A 21059-nucleotide genomic window follows, 5' to 3' on the forward strand; every position below is an offset into this window, starting at 1 on the left:
ATTTGCAAAAATCATTTTATTTAACTTTTCTCCATCAGAGATGGTAGAACAACCATACTTTGACCCTGATCACAGTCCCAATGGGTTTATAGAGGAGGAGAAAATAATATTAAAAGAACAAAGACGGGAAAGGCAGACATCACAGAGCTATGCTAGAGTTGTGAGGACATTAAGAGACATTAAGGACATTATGCTATCCATACAGTGGGGAGGACATTAAGAAAGTAATATACAATGTATCTAAAAAAGAGTAAGATTCCAAAAGTATGCATGAAAAAAACTTGAACTTTATTAATGCTGGTTAAGAAAGGGATTCCCTGTGTAAAGTCCTCAATACACATTTATTAAAAGCCTATTATGTGCCCAGCACTATGCTAAGCACTGGGGATACAAATAAAAGAAAAAAAAGACTGTCTTTGCTCTTGAGGAACTTACAATCTAATGGGGGAAGATCGTACATAGAAGGAAACTGAAAAGTGATGAGGAAGGATGGGGGAGAATAGGGCATTGTGGGAACTGATGGAAAATGGAAAGTTACCTGGAAAATTCTGAGTCCTCTGTAAAGGAAGACTTTTGGGGGAGTTAGAGGCAACTGAGGGAGCTAAAAAGGTACTGAGTATCAAGAACTGAGTCATTCTGCATGGTGATGAGGTTTCAAAGTGATCAGCTTTATCCTCGAGGAGACATGAAGTTATGAAGTTGAAATGAAGCAGGACCAGGGATAGAAAAGGTAGAAATGCTTCTGTGTATGGACAACATTCTGCTGATCAAGCCCCAAAATGTAGTTTCCTGGGAAACATTTGTAGCCACTCAAAGGAGTTTGTCCTGTCCATCCACGTGGGAAAGATCAATGGATGAAAAAATATCTACTGCCCTCATTTTGGCATACATTTGGATGAACACTCAATAAAGGTTCTATACTAGTATATATCTCTGGGACAGACAGTAGAGGTGGACAACTGGCTGGGCCTAGGGGTAGACAAAAGGAGAAAAGATTTATTTGGATTGCTTTTGCAAAGTTGCAAAGTTTTATAAGCTTAAGTTTCTCATGAAAGTAAAAGACAATATTTCCATACTAATATTTTACTATTACTGCCATGAGATAGTGAGACACGGACCACCACTGCTTTTGGAGATCTAAAGGTGAATATCACATAGAACATGATGGCAAGGTCCATGGTGGTTCTAAGCAGGTTTCAGAATCAAAACAAGAAAGCCTGCCCTCTTCCTTCCCCCGACAAAAAAAGTAAAAGATTTCATCAAGGAACTATGTACTATGGAGAGAGATGAGCTGGTCATGTGGCAAGAGTAAGGAGTGATAGGTATATATGTAAACAGATAGAATGTGCCACTGAGAGTCACATAATGTCTAGAGAAGGGTAGCAAGGGCTTCAGCACATTAGGCACACCCCCTGTATTAAAATTTTGGAACAGCATGGATAAGACTGTCACAGAATGGACTGACATGGAGAGGTCACATTCTGCATTTTTGGAGGTGTTCTTATTGGCCAGACTTGATTCAGAATGGTCTGTACGTTCAGATTTTATTTGGAATAACAGTAGGCACTTGAAATCTTTCTAACAAATAACAGAAGGGAATTCACGTCCTCAAGTTTGATTCCTCTACTGAGTCCAAACATCATAGAACAAATCCCCTTAGTAAAAGGATTTGTTCTGTAAAACTTGGACTCAGTCAAAAGATTTTATCCAAGGACCAGGAAGGTCACATGAGACCTCAAGGCCACAGATTCCCCACCCCTGGTCTAGACTATGGCTGGAGTTCCTGACATTTAAAGTAGTAAGACCATGAAAAAGCTATGCCAATGGTTCAGAATCAATTAAGTACCAATGATGCTTTCAATACCTTTTAAGGAAAAACTGCCCTATCTTGGAATAGGGAGGGGTGAATAAAGCCTTAGGAGATCCAATTCCAGAATATTTGGTATGGACCCTGGTGGACATTACTCTGACCATAGGAAGTAGCTTCCAATTCACCATACTTACAAAATCATTTGAGTATTTGAGAATAGAATTAGAGTGGGAAAAGACTTGAGGCAGAGGTCAAATAGAAGGATATTGTAGTAATCCAGGTGAGAGGTCGTGGGGATCTGAACTAAAATGGTGTCTGTATGAGAACAGAAAGAAGCGAGCACCAGTAAAATACTTTTTGGTGCCTTATTGTGATGTTCAGGTGTTCTTGAATGCCTGTAGATCACTAGCTCTGGTAGGTCCTGCCAAATTGAAAAGGTATTTAGTTGTGGTCTTTCAAATGATCTCAACTACAGTCAAGAAGGCTTAAAAGCAAAAGGTTGTCCACTAGGTCATAGATATATATATATATTTTGGGCCACAACTATTCACAAAGGCCAACATGTAGCGGGGTTGTAATCTACATCAGTGTTTTAAGTCCATCCTGATGAAACAATAAATCTTCTGAAGTCAAAGCAATCAATCCAGCTCAATTCAATAAGCATTTATTAAATGACTGATCTGTGTAAGGTGCTCTATTGGTCCTGGAGATACAAAGACAGAACTCCAAATAATCTGTGTCCTAAGGAGCTCACATCCTGGTGATGGTAAAAGTACAAACAAATGAACAACTATTCTATTCACACATAATAATCCATTTTATTTAACATAATTTGAATTTTGATTAGGTTTTCCATCTTACAATTATGCATGAATATTTTAAAATAGCTTGGGGGTAATAATGTGACTAATTAAATATACAACTAATATTTTTGATTCCTTGGATGATTGAATCCTTGTGTTTTCTAGCGATTTACGAAGTAAATACATAAGGAATGATAATATCACCCATTAATCAATACAAAATTAAAATTGTCCACTTGAATGATGGCACTACCCTTGCTATATAAGCAAAATGAAACTATTCCTTAGGGACATAGTTCAGTATTCACTCTGGGTACATTAATAAAGAATCCATCTTTATATAAGGCTTGATCACAGTATGTGCTGCCTACCTGGTTGATACTTGTTTGTTTGAGCAGATTTTATACACATATGGTCAGTGTGTTTCGCAGAGAAAAAAAAATTGCCACAAGAAAAGTGTGACCACACACACATACACACACAACACACACAAACACACATACACAGTTTTGGGGATTTTTTCCTTCTGTATTGGAAAGGATCCAAGTTTATGTCTTCTTTTTTCTCTTTGCTTTCTGAGTCGGGAAGCTAAATTTTAATTAATTGCCAAATAATATCTTCTGCCTATTAAAAAAAATTATTGAACCAAACCAAAGAGATACTAATGCTTAGGTGTATGCAATTTAATTCAGTTTGCTAAATATTTATTAAACAGTTAGTGTATATGGATCATGTAGTAGGATTAAGGAGGAAAATTTTGATACTCCAACAAACTGTTATTATTAAGTGTCTATTGTGAACAGATTATGAAGCTAGCACTTTGGGAGACACAGCTTTTAGAAAAGTCATGCCCAGCTCTTATGAACCTTATAGTCTAGAAAAGGAATAACACCCCTACACATACACACACATACACACACACACACACATACATCCCTAATTATAATATGCTGTGTTACATAATAAATGCATTTGAGTTATCCAAAGTTTTATGTGATTTTGAAGAAGCAAAGTAATTACTGACAAGGGGATCAGAAGCGGCTTCCTTGGAGAAGTGTCATTTGAGATTTGGGTTACAAAGGATGATTAGGAATTCAGGAAGTGAAGACGGAAAATCTATAAGGGATTATTATAGAGAAGAGAAAAGAGGATGTGTGCATGAGCAAAGACACAGAGATAAAGCACAAATTATGTTTGGAAGACATGGTCATTTAGATCAGTTAGAATGAAAGTGCTCAGAGAGGAAAGTAATATGAAAAGAAGTTGGAAAGGTACCGGTGATGTCAACTTATGAAAGACTTTAAATGGCAGGCAGACGAGCTGAAAATTTGTTATCTGGTAGACAGTAGGGAGCTATTGAAGATCTGTGAGAAACAGTCATGAGCCAACGTATTAATGCATAAGAAAGATTTTTCAGATAATATCTACTCTGGAGACTAAAGATAGAAACACTTGTAGGAGACTTAAGTATTTTAAATTGAGTAAACTCTACTAGGCTGTTAGCAATTGGAATAGAGAGGAGGAGGGAGGAGTTAGGAGAAATATTACCGAGGTACAATCTGTTTTACTTGATGATTGATTAGAAATGAGAGTCATAGGGTCAGAGAAAAAATCAAAGATTATTTTATGTTTACAAAAATGAACTGAGATGATGAATAAGTGTTGCAAACAATATTGAAATCAGGAGGATGAATAGTTTTAGGGAAGATGATGATTTTTGGACCTGTTGAGTTTGAGGAGCTGTCTGAACAGGTTGTTGAAGTTGGATTATTAGCAGTTATGAATGCAGTCCTACAACTCATAAGAGAAGTCAGGACTGATAAAAATTTTGTATTCATCTGCATTACAGCTAGTATTTGAAGTTATAGGGAAGATCGATTTTGCAAAGGGAGGTAATATGTAATGAGGATAATGAAGGGAACTGAACTTCCTTTTGGGAACTTCTACATTTAGGAGATGGGAAGAACATGGGTGAAGAGATATGTTGTATTCCTTTCCCTCATGATCCTTAAAATCTCATAAGGGGACATGACACATAAGTCTATTGCAAAACAATGCTTAAGCAAATGTGGCAGATTAAACATTCAGGGGAAGTCTACCACTTTGACCTTCTCAATAGAACTCTCAATAGACATAGGCAAAAGAATAAAATTGCCAGAAATCCTGAAAAGAAAAATAGTGTTATGACTTTTTACAAAAAAGGTTAATGAAAGACTAGTTCCAATCCAATATATGGAAACAAGCAGCTGTTGTGTATTATGTGCAGATACTGTGCTAAACTCTTTACCAATATTAGCTCATTCTATCATATGTATGTATATGTGCACATATGTATGTATATAACTATCTGTCCTTATGTATACATTGAATAAACGGAGCAGAGCAAAAACACCAAAAGAAATATATATATATATATATATATATATATATATATATATATATATATATATATATATATATATATATATAGTGAAATAGTAACAGGAGGAGCGCCAGAAACAAAATCAGAATTTTCTCAAGATGAAACAATAATGAATGCAATAAAAAAATTGATGATGCAAGTGGAATGATCGAAACCATCATAAGAAAAATAAAGAAGTAATTCTGTGTATCTAAGGAATTGAAACATTGAGGAAACTCAGCCAATTAGAAATTTTCATGGAGCAGAGAGGGTCATAGGTTTAGAACAGAAAGGCACCTTATCTAGTAAAAATAACCTCATTTTACGGATGAGAAAATTGAGGACCCTCTGAGAAGCAAAATGCCTTTCTCAAGATCATATGGGTTGTAGAACTTATGTCCACAGAATCCAAACACAGCACCATTTTGGCTGTACCACATGAACACATCAAACAAAAGTTGAGTTATTTTATTGTGTTATAAAATGGTAGTGTAAACTATGAAAGTGGAAAAAAATTAACCTAGGAACTTGGCTAAAAAAATTTGATGAAATATTGGTGACAAAGTGGAGGATCTAGAGGGCACATAAAGAAGAGGAATCCTCATAATTATTATACTTCCAAAATATGTAAAGAAAATAATCTGACTACTTAGTCTTTAACAATGGTTTAAGAAAAATTTCCAGAAATTTTGAAAACAAGTGACGTATTTCACATAAACTGAAATTACAAGCTGCCATCATAGAAAATATTCAAAATTCAACTCATCAGGATGCATCCTTCTCAAATTTGAATATTACAGTGACAAGGAAATAATTCTATAAACAATTAGAGAGGCATCACTTGTTTAAAAAAAAAACCGCCAATTTAAATTTCATGTTACTTTTCTACAAAGATGAGGAAAAAAAAGGAAAACAGAAGATGCTGGAATGTGACATAAAATATTGAGGAATTTAGGACTTAATCCCCAAATCAGTTTCCAGGAAAACCGAGAATTCTTTTTAAAATAAAAGATGAATATTAAGAAAACTTTGAGCAATAGCTTTGAGCAATTCAGACAGAGCTAATTAAACCTCAGTGAAACTTTTGACATGGAACATACATAAGCACATCTAAGCTCTTTGAATGTTCTACAGTTGGAAGGAGCACAAATAATTTGGGTTTTCAAACTAAGTACTTAAATTAAGAGTTTAAAATGATGAACAACTTATGTTCAGTCACACCCTTATGAAGTTACTCTTCATGACCCCATTTGGGATTTTCTTGGCAAAAATACTGGAGTTGTTTGCAGTTTCCTTCTCTAGTCTATTTTACAGATGTGGAAACTGAGGCAAACACAGTTAAGTAATTCACAGAGCCACGCAGCTGCTAAATGTTTAATGCTGTATTTGAACGCAGGTCTTACTGACACCTGATTCTCTATCCACTGCACCACCTAGATGCCGGTGGTGAGTTTTTCTTTAATAGTTCCTATATTTGAAAACACCAATAATTTCATTGATATAAGGAAATTCCAAGGAGGAAACTCTCTGTTAATGCAGATAGATGCCTACTCTGCAACTAGTATTATTAAAGAATTTTGTGGGATGTGAAGAAGTAAGTAACTTGCCCAAAGTTAAGAAGTCACTACTTGGCTGAGACAGGACCTACCATGCTATCTTTAATTCAATGCGAGGCATTGAAAAATAATAACATTATTTTATTTAACTACTAGATGACGTCCTTTCACTTAAAGAGGGTAAAAGTAAAGATGAGAGAGAACGAATAGGTAAAGAATTGCATTCACTCATTACAAATAATGAAAAAAAGGATTGGCACAGAACTTATGGTAAAGAGAAAAAGAATAAGCAATTCTAGAGAGAAAATACTGTCTTAGTTAAGCATTGTGGTGGGTTGAGAAGACAGGGCATGTTTTATAAACTTATATTGAGAAACAACTAACATGCCAGTTTCAAGAGGAAAAAATGAACAGGTTATTAAGAAATTGCTGTGTAAAATCTCATGATGGCTAACAATTCTCAAGTGCAAATATTTAAATAGAGAAAGCTATCATACTATTTGCCCTTTGTATGACATACATATGGAACTAATCCTTAAACCTAGCAAAGATAAAACAGAAAAAGGAAAAAGAAAATCTATACACCCAAAGCCAGATTCAGGAGAGATGGCAAATACAAGTAGAATGAAAGGCAATCCATGACCTCAAAGACCTTGCATTGTGATGGGGCAATACTGTGCATAAAAAAGGGAGGGAGGGCATAGTAAAAAAAAAAAAATCCTGTGGCAAAGTCTGCCTTGCAGCTTGGAGAGGAAATTGGCCTGGGTCTTCTTTTTCTTAAAACAAATTGTCTATAAGGAATCAGCCAGAGAGAGAGAAAGAGAGGAGCTTCTGGGGTGACTGAGTACTTCCAAAGTGAAAAGTAATCCAGGAGTGGAATGAGCTTCCAGGGTGACCAGGTGTCTCTGGCATGGTTGAGAAAGTTCTTTAGAGATGACTGTTGGGGGTGGGGAGGGGATTTGTTTGTTGTAAGGTTTGTTGACCTTGAATCATTATATCAATGTGAGCTGTTAATGGTAACCTCATTATACTGAAGTTGTACCTTTGTGTAAAGAAAGCTTTATAGTTGTAATGCAGACTGTCATGGGTAGTTGTTATATCATGGACAGTTAATTGTTCCATACCCTGCTACATTTAATTAACACAAGTTAAGAGTCCAAAGAGTCAGGGATTGAAGTATCTTCAGATTTGTAATGTACCCATTAATTCTTTACCCAGTTATTAAAAAGTGATATCTAAAATGCATGAAAATAGAGCTATGTAATCTTTTTTCTTTTCACCCTTTAAATCTAATTTTGTAATTAGATTTTTAAAAAACTAACTTTAATTTTTATATCCAATTTTATTTGAGATTACTCTTTGAAATACTACGGGGAGATATATAAGAACATTGGAGCTTTCATGTAAATGGTTATTTACTTTCATGAGTTTTGTCTTGCCTTTTGCTATTAATTAGAAAATCAGTGAATTTCAAATGTAATTTTAAGAGCTTGAGGTCATTTAGATAAGGCATTAATTTCATTCAACTCCTCATTAATTAGGAGACTGCTGTTTCTAGCCATCTCCCCACCTCACTACTGGTAACTGGGATGGCTCATTTGTTGTTAATACACTTTTTTTTTTTTTCAAACTAACTTCAGCACAAATTCCCTGTCAGTTCCTATATGTCCCTTGTAAACCTAAATAGATATTGTAGAATTATCTTTCATCCCATCCTTCCTTCTTTAGCCTCAATGTAATACTTTCTCCATATTAACCTCTGAGTAATTCTCTCTGTACTCTGGTCCCCTTTTGCTCCCAATGGGGAATTTTTATTGGTGTGGTTTTCATTTGTAATGCTTCTAAGACTCTCAGAACTTTGTGCTATACATTATACCTATATTTATATTCGTAAATTAAGTCATTTTATCATTCCAAAACTGTTGGGGGTGTAAGCTCAGTTCCATGTGGACAGTCTCGGGCGGGTAAAGGTGAGGACTTCTAAACCTTAGAGTTCTCATGAGGCCCCCAGGGAACAGCAGGGAATTGAGGTGTGAGACCCAGCTATCTCCTGCATTTCCGCCTCTTCCTGTGGGAAACGTGCTGGGAGAGAGCATCCCCGCCCTCGAGATTGGCCCGGGTCTGAGCACACCTATTGTTGTCTAACAGGCACAGTATTCAGGTGCAAACTATGTGGCAGGAGAGCTTAAGTAGGGTCAGGAAAGCCTGAAGGCGCTCTTAGCGCTGAGGGGCCCTTAGAGGACAGAAGGCCCCTCTTCCTTCTTTTATTTTCTAGTCAGATACTTCATGTTATTTTTGAATAATTTCTATATGCCATTACTATTACTCAGGATCATGAAAGGCTTAGAATAAATGCTCGCTAAGAGCTGGTGATGTTCATTTGAATTTTTCTATAGTACCACATTATTAGTAGTAGTAGATGCATGACAGATGTATTATCAATGCAGTATTTATAAGGATTATAGGCTTTCGTTTTTAGCCATTTTTTAGGAGCTTCTACAAGCTCAAGCCATTACTCATGATCGATGAATATGTATTTCCATTGTGGCTTTTGGGAAAATGTTTTTCTTTTTCTGATCTCTTGAACTGATTGTTTAATGTTTTTTGACCATGACTGCAGATAACCCTAGTTTATATGATAGTGGATTATCTTCCAGAAATGGAAGTTGCTACCATTTCTTGAATGCTGCAAGGGTATTTTAAAATGTTGAATGGTGCAAGATTATGACTGTATTTCTTCATAATTATATCAACATCTATTTATATACTTACACAGATACTTATTTGTTCAAATAAAGAACTTTTCCTCTGAAAAGAGTGATTATGGGAAGGAAGGAAACAATCATTCGGACAGTACCATTGGGTGCCAGTCTCTATGCTAAACACTTTACAACTATTTTCTCATTTGAGCCATATGACTCTGGAATATAGGTGCTATTATTATCCCCCTTTATAGTTTAGGAAACTCAAACAGATGGATATCAAGCAGCTTGCCTAGGGTTCATGGCTATTAAGTTTCTTAGACTGGATTTGAAATCATCTTCCTGATTCCAAGCCCAGTTCTCTACCTATTGAGCTACTACAGAAAAATATGCCCTAATGGATTTCACTTCCATTGTACCTTTTTAAGTGAATCAATCTGATCACCAGTAGAATGGTAAATTTTAAAATTTATTTGCATCTCTCTGTATCTGAACTGAAAATATAGTTATATGTGGGTTTCAAACAGTGCAGTCTTGTATACTGTGGTTACCTTTACTTTTATATCATTATTAATATACACCTACCTGTATATACATAAACCTAATTTAATACTAGGGAATGGGATTCATGTGTTACTGAAAGGTCTCACAAGGTTTTGTAAATCCCTTTGATATAATTCATGTTGTCTTTTGGACATCTTTTCTGACTTTCTGTTAATACTCTTGCATAGACTACAACTTTTACCCAATGTAAAGTGATATAGATGAATGAAGCAATTATGGGAACCAGAAAGATGACATCACTTGTGAAGGGTGTTAAATTAAATTTTCTATAAGCCTAAAATAAAGGAGAGTATATTGGATCTGCAACATGGAGATGAAAAGAGACATATTTTTATTTGTACAGTACACAATGCAAACTTGATTAAATAACTAATAAAACTCTAACTTTGACTTCATTCAAACTAAATTGAAAAACCAAACCACTTCTTAAAGATAACATGAAATCGAGATATGATAAGTATTATGCCACAGGTACCTTGTGGTAGTTGCCTTTGACATGTCATTAGGAAAAAAAGAACGAGTTAGATATCTGATGAAACCATTTGTTTGCTTAAATTTAAGTGCCTTATTAGACTGTCCTTGAAGACAAGGGACTATTTTTGCCTTTATTTGAATCCTTAATGATTAAAACAATGCCTGACATATAGTAGGTCATTAATAAATACTTATTGACCTGACATTGCCAATTTTCAAAAAATATTACCTTGGTGTAAAAGAACACTAACCTTTCGATCGAACTAACTGATGACTTAGAGCAATAGCATTTTTTCAGACAACATATATAAAAATGATGTTTATGCATCTGTGTATGTTTGTATGTTATATAAAGAGAGATATATATATGTCTAAATAAAGCCTCATACTTAAAACCATTACTGAGAATAAACCAGTTAACACTGTGAACTGATGTGTGATCTATAGCAATAGTGCTTTGTTGATTTTGTATACAATAAATAATCTTAGACAACAATGTTTTTTTTCCAGTCTCTATATCTAATATGTTCAGGAGTGAGGCATTAAATAATGAAAGATCATTGGACAGCTTTACAAGGCCAGTTTTATTTGTTATTTGTGTGATTATGGGCAAGTCAGCTAATTTCTCTGAGCTTCAGTTTCTTTATTTAAAAAATGGGGAAATACAGATTTCCTTGCCTTTCTTACAAGGTTATTGTGATGATTAAATAAGGTAAGGTGGTTGCAGTGTCTTTGAAAACTGCAAAGAACAATTAGAATGTAAAGGGGTAATATTGTTTCGTACTATGCCAAGAAGAACAAGATATGAATCAACCAGAGTTGAACTTCGGATTTTTTTCTTTCTATTATTCAAGTAACAAGTATTCTTTAACTCCCCTAGTTCTTCCCTACCTTAAGTTTCCTAACCATTTGATATAGGGAGGGAAAAAATCACCAAAATGAGTCAACAATACAAAAATAAAACCCCAAATTAGAAAAAATCAAAGAACATTTGCCTTATTAATTCACTGTAGGGAAGTTAGGACATCAACTCCGTTTCATCCTTGTATCCTACAGAGTGGAAATTTTATTTCTAGCCTTTATTTGGTATAAAAATGCTACTATAACAAAATAATTTGAATGTCCTCTGGAGTCTTTTACACTGGAATTATGCGTATCTATATTCTTATAGGCATGATGGTAAAAGTGATGGCACTTTACTTTTCTCTGTTCACTTATCGTTATTCTTCTCTGCCCATTCTGCACAACTCTGCCTCATGTAAATCCAGTTCACACAGAAGACAAGACACAGGATGAAGTAACAGCCAAATGGGCTGATCCCAAACCCCTGATGTGTACACTCAGCTGCCCCCTCCCCTGTCACTTGTCATACCTGCCCAGGGCTGCACATACAAACAACACTTGGATTTGCAAAAGAGCTCAATTCTAACTTCTCAGTGCCATGGAAAACCAAAAGACAGAAGCTTATCGTAGCTGGGACATCAGCTGCACTCTGGGATTTAGAAGAACTCAGTCAGACAACTGAGGAGCAGATTGAAGAACTTGGCCATATTCGTGGCTAGGAAGCCCTCAGAGGAAAAGAGACAAATATCCAGATGGACTATGTCTGTCCTCCCAAGAAGTCACCTGGGACAGAGACAAAAACTGGTGAAAATGCAAATTTCCCAGTGTGACTGAGAGGTTTAGAGGACTTTCCCTTGGGGAAATGAGGGGAATCCCCCATTTACTGCTGAAAAAAATCACTTTCTAATGGTACTAAAATGCTATGATTAATTTGAGGCTCAAATAGAAAGAGAAAGAGAAAATGAGCTAGAAAAACTCTGAATGTTTAAATGTTTTTCTTCTTCATGATATCTGAATAGAAAAAGAAGGCTTTTCTTATTTTCAGTGGTTGTCAAAATATGCAGTAGCAGTTCCTAAAAGTTAAATTTCTAAAATGAGGATATAAATTTTCCCAAAGGGAACTTTGCCACATATCTTGTGTTCTTTTACAGGGTGATTTAGTCTATCACCAAAAATATCCCAAACTAGATATTAAAATAAAATCAGGGATGAAATAATTTTTTTTTCTTTTTTAAAAAAATCATTTACTTATTTATTTTAAGTTTTCAACATTCATTTCCACAAAATTTTGAGTTCCAAATTTTCTCTCCATCTCTCCCCTCTCCCCACCCCAAAATGCCAAGCATTCTGATTACTCTTACCACCAGTCTACCCTTCCTTCTAACATCCCTCCCTTCCCTTATCCCCATCTTCTCTTTTGACCTATAGGGCAAGATAAATTTCTATACCCCATTACCTGTATTTCTTATTTCCCAGTTGTATGCAAGAACAATACTCAGCATTTGTTCCTAAAATTTTGAGTTCCAACTTCTCGTTTCCTCCCTCCCCACCCATCCCCACTGAGAAGGCAAGCAATTCAATATAGGCTATATATGTGTAGTTTTGCAAATGATTTCCATAATAGTCATATTGTGTAAGACTAACTATACTTCCCTCCATCCTATCCTGCCCTCTATTTCTTTTATTCTCTCTTTTGACCTTGTCCCTCCCCAAGAGTGTTTACTTCTAATTGCTCCCTCCTCCCATTTGCCCTCCCTTCCATCATCCCCACCCCCTGCTTATCCCCTTCTCCTCTACTTTCCTGTATTGTAAGATAGGTTTTCACACCATTGAGTATGTATTTTATTCCTTCCTTGAGCCAAATGTGATGAGAGTAAGCTTCACTTTTTCCCTCTCACCTCCCCCTTTTTCCCTCCATTTTGAAAAGGCTTTTTCTTGCCTCTTTTATGAGAGATAATTTGTGCCATTCCATTTCTCCCCCGAATATATTTCTCTCGCACCCCTTAATTTTATTTTTTTAGATGTGATCCCTTCCTATTCAGCTCACCCTGTGCTGTGTGTGTGTGTGTGTGTGTGTGTGTGTGTGTGTGTGTAATCCCACCAACTACCCAGATACTGAGAAAAGTTTTGAGTTATAAATATTGTCTTTCCATGTAGGAATGTAAACAATTCAACTTTAGTAAGTCCCTTGTGATTTCTCTTTCCTGTTTACCTTTTCATGCTTCTCTTGATTCTTGTGTTTGAAAGTCAAATTTTCTTTTCAGCTCTGGTCTTTTCATCAAAAATACTTGAAAGTCCTCTATTTCCTTGAAAGACCATTTTTCCCCCTGAAGTATTATACTCAGTTTTACTGGGTAAGTGATTCTTGGTTTTAATCCTAGCTCCTTTGACTTCTGGAATATCATATTCCTAGCCATTCGATCTCTTAATGAAGAAGATGCTAGATCTTGTGTTATCCTGATTGTATTTCCACAATACTTGAATTGTTTCTTTCTAGCTGCTTGCAGTATTTTCTCCTTGACCTGGTAACTCTTGAATTTGGCTACAGTGTTCCTAGGAGTTTCTCTTTTTGGATCTCTTTCAGGAGGTGATCAGTGGATTCTTTCAATATTTATTTTGCCCTCTGGTTCTAGAATATCAGGGCCGTTTTCCTTGATAATTTAATGAAATATGATGTCTAGGCTCTTTTTTTGATCTTGGCCTTCAGGTAGTCCCATAATTTTTAAATTGTCTCTCCTGGATCTATTTTGCAGGTCAATTGTTTTTCCAATGAGATATTTCACATTATCTTCCATTTTTTCATTCTTTTGGTTTTGTTTTGTGATTTCTTGGTTTCTCATAAAGTCATTAACCTCCATCTGTTCCATTCTAGTTTTGAAAGAACTATTTTTTTCAGTGAGCTTTTGAACCTCCTTTTCCATTTAGCCAGTTCTGCTTTTGAAAGCATTCTTCTCCTCATTGGCTTTTTGAACCTCTTTTGCCAATTGAGTTAGCCTATTTTTCAAGGTGTTATTTTCTTCAGCATTTTTTTGGATCTCCTTTAGCAAGCTGTTGACTTGCTTTTCATGATTTTCTTGCATCTCATTTCTCTTCCCAATTTTTCCTCCACCTGTCTTACTTGATTTTCAAAATCCTCTTTGAATTCTTCCATGGCCTGAGGCCATTGAATATTTATTTTGGATGTTTGGGATACAGAAGCCTTGACTTTTATGTCTTTCCCATTGTTCTTCCTCATCTGAAAGGATGGGAGAAGATACCTGTTCACCACAAAAATAACCTCCTGTAGTCTTATTTTTTTTTCCTTTTTTGGGCATTTTCCCAACCAGTTACTTGACTTTTGGGTCTTTTGTCAAAAGTAGGGTATACCCTGGGGACCTGTAAGATCTCAGTTCCTCCAAAGTGGCACAGTGAAGCCTGCACACTCATCAAGCAATCAGAAACTTTTGTGCCCAGAATCTGCAAGTCAATGAAACAATTCGAAGAAAGTTTTTTGACACAAGTCTGTTTCCTCCATAGTCAAAAGGAATTGCAGAAATAGTATTTGTCACAAGTAGGAATTTTGAAGAAGGTAATGATGCCCCATCAGGGAACATTGGGAAGATATTTTTTGTTGGTCTTTTGTTGAGTAAATGATAGGGTAGCATAACTAATACAGGACTCCTTAATTCAGCAATGGTTGCAAAGAGACATTTTCTTACATTTGGTTCTTAACAAAGACCATCCACTGTTGCAAAAAATTGACTTTTTCTGATCTCTCATCTTCTCACTCATGTGAGGACATATGGGTCATCTTCCTTTCAACTACATAGTGAGAAACTTTCTAGAGATTCAACTTATGTATTGGTGCTAAAGAAGTCAGAAGTCTTGGTAAAATTATTTGATAATTTATTTAGGTTCCAAAGTAGTAGCTTCTTTTCTTCCTGGAAATGTGTTTATAAAATGATTGACTTTAGTTTTATAAATATGGGCTCTTTTCTCTTCCTTCTTTCTATGACTCCCCTCCCCACTCAGCTGTCTTTTACTTATATGTGAAGGTATATAGAATGGCTAACAGCTCATACATGAGGACAGGTCAAAGAAATGGGAGCAATTTTGCCTAAACACAGAACAGGGAGTGGGGAAGGCAGCTTACCTGCCCTTAAGTATTTGAAGAGCTACCATCCGGAAGAGGGATTCAGAAGCATTCTGCTTGTACTCCAAAGGCTAATTTATGTAGGCACAAAGAGTAGAAGGCAAGTTTAGACTTTAAGGAAAATCTTTCAATGTAGAGATATCTACAAATGAAATGGATTGCCTCTGGAGGGAGGAGTTTCCCTGTCCACGAAGACTTCCCTGCAAAGGGGTTTCAGTGTTATGCAGGGGTGGAGAACCTGTGACCTCAAGGTCACATGTGATTCCCCACCCCTGTAAAGAGAATTCTTTCTTTATGTATGAATTGGACCAGGTAGTTTTTGAGGTGAGTGCTAATAGCATTCAACTGGGTGTCAATAATCCTAGCTCAAATCCTTCCTCAGACACTTATAAACTGTGTGACCCCAGGCAAATTATTTATCTTCTGCTTGCCTCAGTTTTCTTATCACTAAATTGGGGGTGACAATAACACCTACAATGCTAGGTTGTTGAGAGGATAAAATTTGTAAAGGGCTACCTTAGTTAGGTGGCACAGTATATAGATCTCCAGACCAGGAGTGTAGAAGACCCGAGTTCAGCCTCAGACATTAAATAGCTGTGTGACTCTGGGCAAGTCACTTAACCTTGTTTGTCTCAACTTCCTTACCTGTAGAATGAGTTGGAGAAGGAAATGGTGAACCACACCAGTATCTTTGCCAAGAAAACCCCAAATTGGGTAATGAAGAATCAGACATGACTGAAACTACTGAACAACAATTATAAATCTTAAAATGCCACATAGCTGTACGTATATGCATTTACAAGTTCACTCTAAATTCAATCAGAAAACAAATTTTCTCCCATGCCACAGTTACCGTATGAAATAAGTATCTCGTTAACCTTGTGATGAGGCATCTTTTTAGAATGTGGTTTTCAGTGCATTTTAGTGAAGTCATCAGGTGACTGATGATCTGACCTTTTGAATTTTCCTCATGGCAGCCTCTGTCTTTTCATTTTCAGGCATTGTTACTCACCTTGTGGAGCCTATGCCCAAAGCAAGCTTGCCCTGGTACTTTTTTCCTACCAGCTACAACAGCTCCTGGCCGCTGAAGGGAGTCATGTGACTGTCAACGTAGTAGACCCCGGAGTGGTGAACTCTGACCTCTACAAACATGTGTTCTGGCTTTTAAAACTGGTCAAGAATCTTACTTACTGGTTCTTGTTCAAGGTAAACAGTCATTCATTTGATGGGGATACATGTTTGCATGTGTATGCTGTATGTGGTTATGCTTTGTGCAATCTGTCTATGAATCTGGGAACCCCACAAATTAACCTGTGGATGATATCTATTTTGATATAAGCAACTTTGCTTTTTAATCTTATATCAATCTGTTAGTCAGTCGGTCAGTCAACAAGCATTTATTAAGAATTTACCACAATGTGCCAGGCTCCGGGGATAAAAAAAAAAGAATGAAATAATCCTTTCTTTGTCTGATTCTTTGGGGCTCTCTGAGCTCTCTGAAAGAGGTTTCAGCATTTGCTACCCAGAGAACTAATTTGAGAAACAGTTTGCCCTGAGTTTTTGCTTACCAAACTGGGCTCCAATGGAAAGATTATTACACTTGGGGTCAGAGAACCCAAGTTCAAATCCTGTCTTTGACTTTCACTACCATTGTTTAGACAAATCACTTCTCTTGACCTAAGTTACTCCATCTGTAAAATAAAGGTCCTGAACTAGATGAACCCTTTAGATCCCATCCAAGTTTAAACCTTCTTCATGGGTCTGTGATTTTTATTGGTGCAGGAGTGCTGAAGGTCATTGAGATGATACACTGACCATTTAGAAACTTAACAGGATATCACTTAGATGACATAAAGGCAGTGGAGGTTTTGTGCCAAGGGTGAGTCACCCACTTAGTCACTTGGGCTGTTGTATATCCTCTAGTTTCTCATATCTGACAAAAGGCGCTAAGGTAGAGAACATTCCTAAAGCTGTAATCATAAAGCAATGTCTGTATTCTTTTGTGGGCAATAAAAGAGATTTAGAATAGCTGGCCAAAGGTTTTGAGGACCATTGAAGTTTAGGAAAAACAAAATCACTTTGATGGCACAATGAAAGAACTACAGAACAGGGCCTGCATCCGGATGGAGTTCAAGTTCCAGAAATCTGTGACATAACATTCCCTGACATCTGGTATCTTACTGCTCTTGTTAGCTGATAAAGATGGACACAGACAGCAATATTCTGTAATACCAATAAAGAGCATAAAGGCACTCCTAAATATTACTTAAATGATGCTGTCTAGATTGGACACTAATTAAGAAAAGAAAGTAAGAAAAAAAGTAAAGTAAAAAAAACTACTTGATAATTTTGACAAGTCTTTCTCTCTTCTTTCTCAATGACTTCATAGCTTGGTAACTCTTCTGTTTGAACTGTCCTTCACTGACATATGTCTTCTCCTTTCAAGAGAACTATTTCTCTTACATGTGAAGGTGGCATAGTAGATTGAGTGTTGACTTTGGAATTAGGATAATCTGGATTCAAGTCCTGCCTCTACCAAATGTTGGCTGAGTGTTAAGTCACTTAACTTCTTGGTGCTCAGGCAAGTCTCTAACGTTGTAGGTTGGGGATCAGCACTGGTAGCATGAGTTTCCTTCCAAGAAGTTCCCTATACCACTTTGCTCACAGGTCTGGACCTGTGAGCAAAAACAAAAAGAAAAAAGAAAAAAACAAATTCCATGCACTAAGATTCCCTAGGCAATGAGTGAGAGTAAAACTTACCAGAAGTTTAAACATTTCATAGACACTGACCATGTTTATCTAAGAGTATGTTAGCCCTCAAGTTGAAAGGGTGTGGCAAGGAAATGTATGTAGGAACCAAATAGAAAAATTTTTGTAAGAGTGTCCAATAAGGTCCAAACTTGTATTCAAATGTATAGTATGAGGGTGACTTGAAAAATGGATCAGCCAGGAGCACTTGACCAATAGAGGAAACCCAAGAGTGAGAATGCTGCTCATATGTGTTCCATATGGCTGTGACTTCTCCCCTTCCATTCTTTTGACTTTGAACCTGGAGACTGGAGAAATAGGTGAAGGATGAAAAAGAACAGATGCCATCCTCTAAAACCATAGGATCTAGAGTGACAAAGAACCTTAAAAATCATCTTGTTTTACCTCCACCCCCTCAGGTGCTTAGCAGAGTGACTAACATTTCGCAAGTCCTTAATAAATGTTTATTGGTTCGATTTATAGATGAGGAAACAGAATCAGAAAGGTTTGGTGATTTGCCTAAAGTCACATGGGTTGAAAGTAGCAGAACCAGCATTGAAACCTAGTGTTCAGACTCACAACTCAGGGTTCTATCCTAACAATAAACAACAACCATGTTAATTACTTATAATATCCTTCCTTCTCACTCTCCACAATCTATCTGTGGTTGTTGCACAGCCCTCCCCCACTCAAATCAAAGGCAACTGCAAGTCATGTCATCATCGTCTTGTCATGATCCTCTTCAAGAATGAAGGGCAAACACAAGCATTAGGGAGAATTGCTCTGAAAGTTTGATAAGAGTAATTAGAATGTCATATAAGCTTGCTTCATATTTAACTTCTAGCCAAACCTTTTCAACTCCCTTCAGACTGGCCATTGACAGTCTAGCTGCTAGCAGTGGCAGTAGTTCTAGCTTTCCCCATCATCCTATTGGCTATAGCATATGGGAACAATTTATTAGCCTAAATCAACCCCTCTTTCAAATTGGATAGTAAATCATCTCCTAAAAAATTGAGGGTGAGCATAGCATTTTTCCAGAAAATCCAGGGCTAAAGTTACCAAAGCTGATAAGCTTAAATCACGAGGCATTTGGTTCTTGCGGGGGAAAGTGAGTTGTTATCTAAAAAGAGAATCTGGCTCATGGCACAAAAGTTGATATTTTCTCTGTGATTCTCTATCGTGAGAGCCTGATAAGCAAACGTTCCATTTAGGTCAGAATCTTGAAGTTGGCTGCAGGTGGCAAAGCCTCATGCTTAAAATATTGCTCCATGCGTCCCACAGGGTTTCTTAGATACTCATAGGTCTGTGACTTCATCACTGTGCATGTTCCTACCCGTACGGATCATGACTCATCCACATCTTCTCTTCCGGTGTGATTTCTGTCCACTTTTTGTTTGTTTAACTTAAGTTTTCTGTATAAGATTGAGTCAATATACTGGAAGACTTCCTCAGGTTGTTTTAATATCTGAAGAGTACAATTGGAACACTTGGGGATGGCCCATCTTGTTATACAACTGATCTGTCTCTTTGATTGTAGTTTTTCCCAAACTGTGATCTCACTATGATAGGGAATTAGTGAGAATTTTCCTCTGCTAATTCAGACCAACATCTGTTTTACAGCTAACAATTTTAGAGTTGTCTCAGTCAATAAAATGTTAGGTGAGTTGCCCAGACTCACAGGGTCAATATGTATCAAAGACTGGACTTGAACCTAGATCTTCCTAGCTCCAAGGCTATATATCACAGCCTTCCTCTTCATCCTGTTAAAGCCCTGTAATGATATCTCCTCAGATGTATGTCATCCTTGTTAATCTACTTAGACCTATTGATGTCCACTAGGCATTTTCCATGATATTTTGGGTCACCTACAAATTATAATTCTTCTGAGAACACGATGTTGCATGATATGTTATATACCATCAGGATCCCCAGATGATGTTAAAAAAAAAAAAAAGAGGAGCTATTATAGTGATGAACAGTTGGAGCTAATTCAAATGCTTCATGGTAACATATTGAATTTATTATCTGTCATAAAAAAGTGAGCAGTATGTAATAGAGATTTGTAAGTTTATATAAATCATCTTTTCCCTGTTCTACTATATATATATATATATATATATATATATATGAAAAAGCTAATTTGTTTTCTTTTGGTGTTTAAGAGCAAAATTAATAAATCCATTTTTTAAAAGAAAATTACAGCTACCAAATTTCAACATGCAGTTTATCCAGCTCTCATCCTCCTACTCATTCATGGGTCTAACTGACTATCTGGGGGTACCTGCCAAAGGTCTCAACTAGTACATTGATTCAGCTGTCTTTCCCAAATGCACAGCCTGAGTTGGAGAAAATGTGTTTTCCATAGAACTATAGGATTTAAAACAAAAAGAAACCTTAGAGATCAGAAACTGAGACCCAGAGAAATCAAGTGATTTTGGTCAAGTTACACAGCTTTAAATTTAGTATTCTTTCCATCACACTTTTTGTTCATTCCTTTTGTTTTTTGAGTGTGAGTTGTTAGATTAATTTTTTCAAGGGACTATAGGAGACTGGTAGTTTTGCAGGGCTCCAATAAATTAATAAAATGGGACCTGCAAATGGGGATATTTTGGAGAATAATAAAATCTTTCATATAGACCCTGTTCAAGACAGCCTTTGTGACCATGGTGAGTACCCTATACTCTTGCCTTATCTTTCTTGTATGCCGTTGTCAGACTCAGCGGGTCATTTAATAGAGTCATCTCTGGGGTAGCATCAGTCTTGTAATACCGCATCATTTTAACATGTTTTTAACATTAATCTCTATGGACATGAGTTTCCTTAGCTATAAAATGAGGGGGTTCAACTAGATTGCCTCCAAGATCCTGTCCAGCTCTAAATCTGTGATCCTATTTTAACATATATGGATAGCCCATGGTTTTTGAAGGCTATTTCAGTACAGTGTAAGCTCTGATAGGGCCTGATCAGCTTTGAATATTGGCCCTATGATATAGTCATCAATTCATCGGTAGGTTTTTTATCCAAGG

At 36.5% G+C, this 21059-nt stretch overlaps 1 protein-coding gene across 3 annotated transcripts in view; it reads left to right on the forward strand.

Annotated features, from left to right (window-relative positions):
* The window catches only part of DHRSX (dehydrogenase/reductase X-linked), a 421270-nt gene that overhangs the window by 315554 nt on the left and 84657 nt on the right, over nucleotides 1-21059 (forward strand). For all 3 annotated transcript variants that reach the window (XM_072614492.1, XM_072614494.1, XM_072614493.1), the window contains exon 6: nucleotides 16284-16491. In XM_072614492.1, the coding sequence (XP_072470593.1) occupies nucleotides 16284-16491 (208 nt within the window). The remainder of the gene's footprint in view (nucleotides 1-16283; nucleotides 16492-21059) is intronic.

Source organism: Notamacropus eugenii, chromosome 5, assembly GCF_028372415.1.
Source record: "Notamacropus eugenii isolate mMacEug1 chromosome 5, mMacEug1.pri_v2, whole genome shotgun sequence".
NCBI lineage: Eukaryota > Metazoa > Chordata > Mammalia > Diprotodontia > Macropodidae > Notamacropus > Notamacropus eugenii.